Genomic DNA, 3,311 nt, shown 5'->3' with positions numbered 1-3,311 from the left:
ACTATTTTGCTCTGGCAGTGAAACATGCATTTTGGGACAAGGCTTGACGAGCAAACAAGGCACCCGAGTAGCCTCGAAAAGAATCAGTAGTAGCTCAAAAAAGAGGTCAAGAGCAGGGACCGATCCCCTACTAAAAGAGGCCTGACGTTTAAGAACTACTCTAAGTTCTCGATCCCGATCCACCAAATCCTCTACGACATCAAGAGGGAACCATGGTTTAAGCTGCCAAAGCAGTCAAAGGGAGATACCTCCAAGTTAGACCACACCAAGTATTGCGCATTCCATCGAGGTCCTGGTTACATAACCGATGACTACTACACTTAGAGGAACTACCTAGAGAAGCTGGTGAAAGAAGGCAAGGTCGATAGATACTTGGACAAGCTAGCTATGCAGCCTAGAAGGAACGTAAACGCTAACAAAGAGCTGATAACCAAGACAATTCGAATCAATGGCATCTTCACAAAATCCATGCACTTAAGGGCCACCAATAACTCCAAGAAAAGAAAAATCTAGCAATCTCTATTAGTTTCTCAGGTCCAGGCAGTTAACACCCAACATTGACCCATCGTTGGCTTCACCGAGCAGGATGCCGAAGGCGTCGAATTCCCACACGACGACGCACTAGTGATATTTGTCCAACTAACACATGCTATAGTCGTTAGATTGATGGTTGATAACGGAAGTGTGGTTAACCTACTTCAGCTCTTAGTAATTCAGAATATGAGCTTGGAAAGCACAATCATACTGCAAGCGGAGGTACTCACAGGATTCAACGGACACACCTCCACTGCCACATTACACTTGACGTGAGAACACCACCAGTTGTCTCAAAGTAGATGTTCACAATAGTAAGTGACCTGTCTCCCTACAATGGGATTCTAGGGTGACCTTGGCTGATAAAGCTAGATGCCGTAACCTCCGTCAAGTATCAAAAAAATTCGAATCCATATCCTAGGAGAATGAGTCGGAGAAATCAAGTCTAACCAAGCCATATCTCGACGATGCACTGTGCAAGTACTAAAAGAGTAAAAAAGAAGACTTTTACCCTCATAGAGGCTACTAAGGTCCAAAAAGGATGGCGAAGCTACCGAATAGTAATTACAGTAGATAGATCAAGAAAATGGTGTCCAAATCAACACGTTAGCAATAAAGACAGGATGGAAACCCGAAGAGGACGCCAAGCATATCATTCTTAATCCCTAAAAGCCGGAGAAGACTGCTAGAATCGGCTCACGACTAAACCTAAAGGAAAATGAGGAACTCACGGCTTTTCTTAGGGAAAATTATAATATCTTCGCATACTCACCTTTCAACATGCTCGGCATCAACCCCAAGATAGCTTGCCACAAGCTGCACGTCGACCCCACTACCAAACCAGTAATCCAAAAGCGAAGACATTTTGCACTCGAACGAGTGATGATCATTGAAGCGGAAATCGACAAGCTACTAGAGACCGGATTCATAGAAGAGGTAGCACACTCAGCATGGCTAGCCAACGTTGTGCTAGTAATGAAGAAAAAGATGGGCAAATAGAGGGTATACGTAGACTACACCAACCTCAACAAAGCATGCCCGAATGATTCTTATCTAGTTCCCCGAATCGATCTACTAATCAATTCAACTTATGGGAACCAGCTGCTCAGTTTCTTGGACGCATACTCCGGATACAACCAAATAGCCATGCACAAGCCTGACAAGGAGGAAATTACGTTCATGATCGAGCGAGGCACCTACTGTTACAAAGTCATGCCTTTTAACCTCAAGAACACAAGAATTACTTACCAACGATTGGTAAACATGATATTCAAGAAGCAAATTGGAGTAACCATGGAGGTTTACATTGATGACATCATGATGAAGGGTAAGCAGCGATCAAACCACATCAGCAACTTGGTGAAAACTTTCGACATCCTTAGAAAGTACAAAATGAAGCTCAATCCCGCAAAATACACATTCGAAGTATCTTTAGGCAGATTCTTAGGGTACTTAGTAACCCAATGAGGAATCGAAGCACATCCCAAGCAGATCCGAGCAATCGGAGAGATGAAGTCTCCAACTACCTTGAAAGAGATCCAAAGCTTGACCAAACGAGCTACGCTCAACCACTTCCTCTTGTGGTCCACCGATCGATGCAAGCCTTTTTTCAAAGTAGTCAAAAGGGCACAACGAGACAAATGGGATGATGAGTGTGAAAGAGCTTTCTAAGGTCTGAAGAAATATCTCACATCACCTCATTTACTATCCAAGCCAGAAGTAGCGGATGACTTATACATCTACTTGGCAGTCTCAGAAGTAGCAGTGAGCTCTGCCCACATGCGAGAAGAGCTGGGGGCTAAACTGCCGGTATTTTATACTTCTAAAGCTCTTCTCGATGCGAAAACTAGATATCCGAAGATCGAGAAATTAATCTTGGTGCTAGTTGTTGCGGCTCGGAAGCTCAAACCATATTTTCAAGCTCATATAGCCATCGTCATGACTCAATATCCTCTACGATTAATCCTAAATGGTTCATATGCTTTTCAACAAATAATGAAATGGGCATTGGAACTTGGCCAATACGGCATAGTTTACTGACCCCGCATGGCGATAAAGGCCCAAGCCTTGGTGGACTTCATAGCAGAATTCACCCCAAGTCTAGGCAACGCAACAAAGCGGCCCAACAACACCCCAGAGGCAACCGAGTACGCCCTAGCTACGCTTGCCTCATCTGATGGCGAAATCTGGCATTTGCACGTCAACGGCGCATCCAACTACAAGGGCTCGAGAGTAGGCGTGCTTCTTGTCACCCCAGATGATTCAATGCTCAAGAAAGCAATCACTCTAGGCTTCAAAGCATCCAACAACAAAGCAGATTACGAAGCCCTACTAGCAGGCCTCTAAATGGTAAAAGACTTAGCGGTGAAAAAACTTGCAATTCATTTCGATTTTCAAACTCCGCATCTAACCATCAACACAAATGCTCTATTCTGGTGGAATATCTAGACAAACCAAGCATAGAAGTTGAACCAGTACCCAAGGTGTCATAGGTTAGTAAAACTCCAAACTAGTAAGTTTCCTTTATAGATTACTTTGTCAATGGCACACTCCCCATGGAAAGATTGGAGTTTAGAAAGCTCTAAACAAAGGCAGCACGCTACTACATGTGGAACGACATTCTCATCTGAAGATCTTACACTTGACCACATCTCGGCTACCTAGCGCATCCCGATGACTTGAAGGTTCTAAGTTCAATCCACGAAAGCGTTTGTGGAAATCATTCCTGAGATCGATCCTTAGCACAGAAGGCTCTTAACGCAAGCTACTACTGGTCT

The 3,311-nt window shown here is 44.0% G+C and overlaps 1 protein-coding gene across 1 annotated transcript; it reads left to right on the top strand.

Moving 5' to 3' along the window:
* Positions 1–1,680: 1,680 nt before the first annotated feature.
* Positions 1,681–2,574, top strand: LOC126599068 (uncharacterized). Its single transcript, XM_050265429.1, has 2 exons — positions 1,681–1,861; positions 2,285–2,574. The coding sequence occupies exons 1-2, from the start codon at positions 1,681–1,683 to the stop codon at positions 2,572–2,574; spliced, it is 471 nt and encodes a 156-aa protein (XP_050121386.1).
* The last annotated feature ends 737 nt before the right edge of the window (positions 2,575–3,311 follow it).

The sequence above is a fragment of the Malus sylvestris genome, chromosome 14 (genome assembly GCF_916048215.2).
Source record: "Malus sylvestris chromosome 14, drMalSylv7.2, whole genome shotgun sequence".
Classification (NCBI taxonomy): domain Eukaryota; kingdom Viridiplantae; phylum Streptophyta; class Magnoliopsida; order Rosales; family Rosaceae; genus Malus; species Malus sylvestris.
Note: the sequence above shows the minus strand (reverse complement) of the source record. Positions and strands in the feature narration are given on the sequence as shown.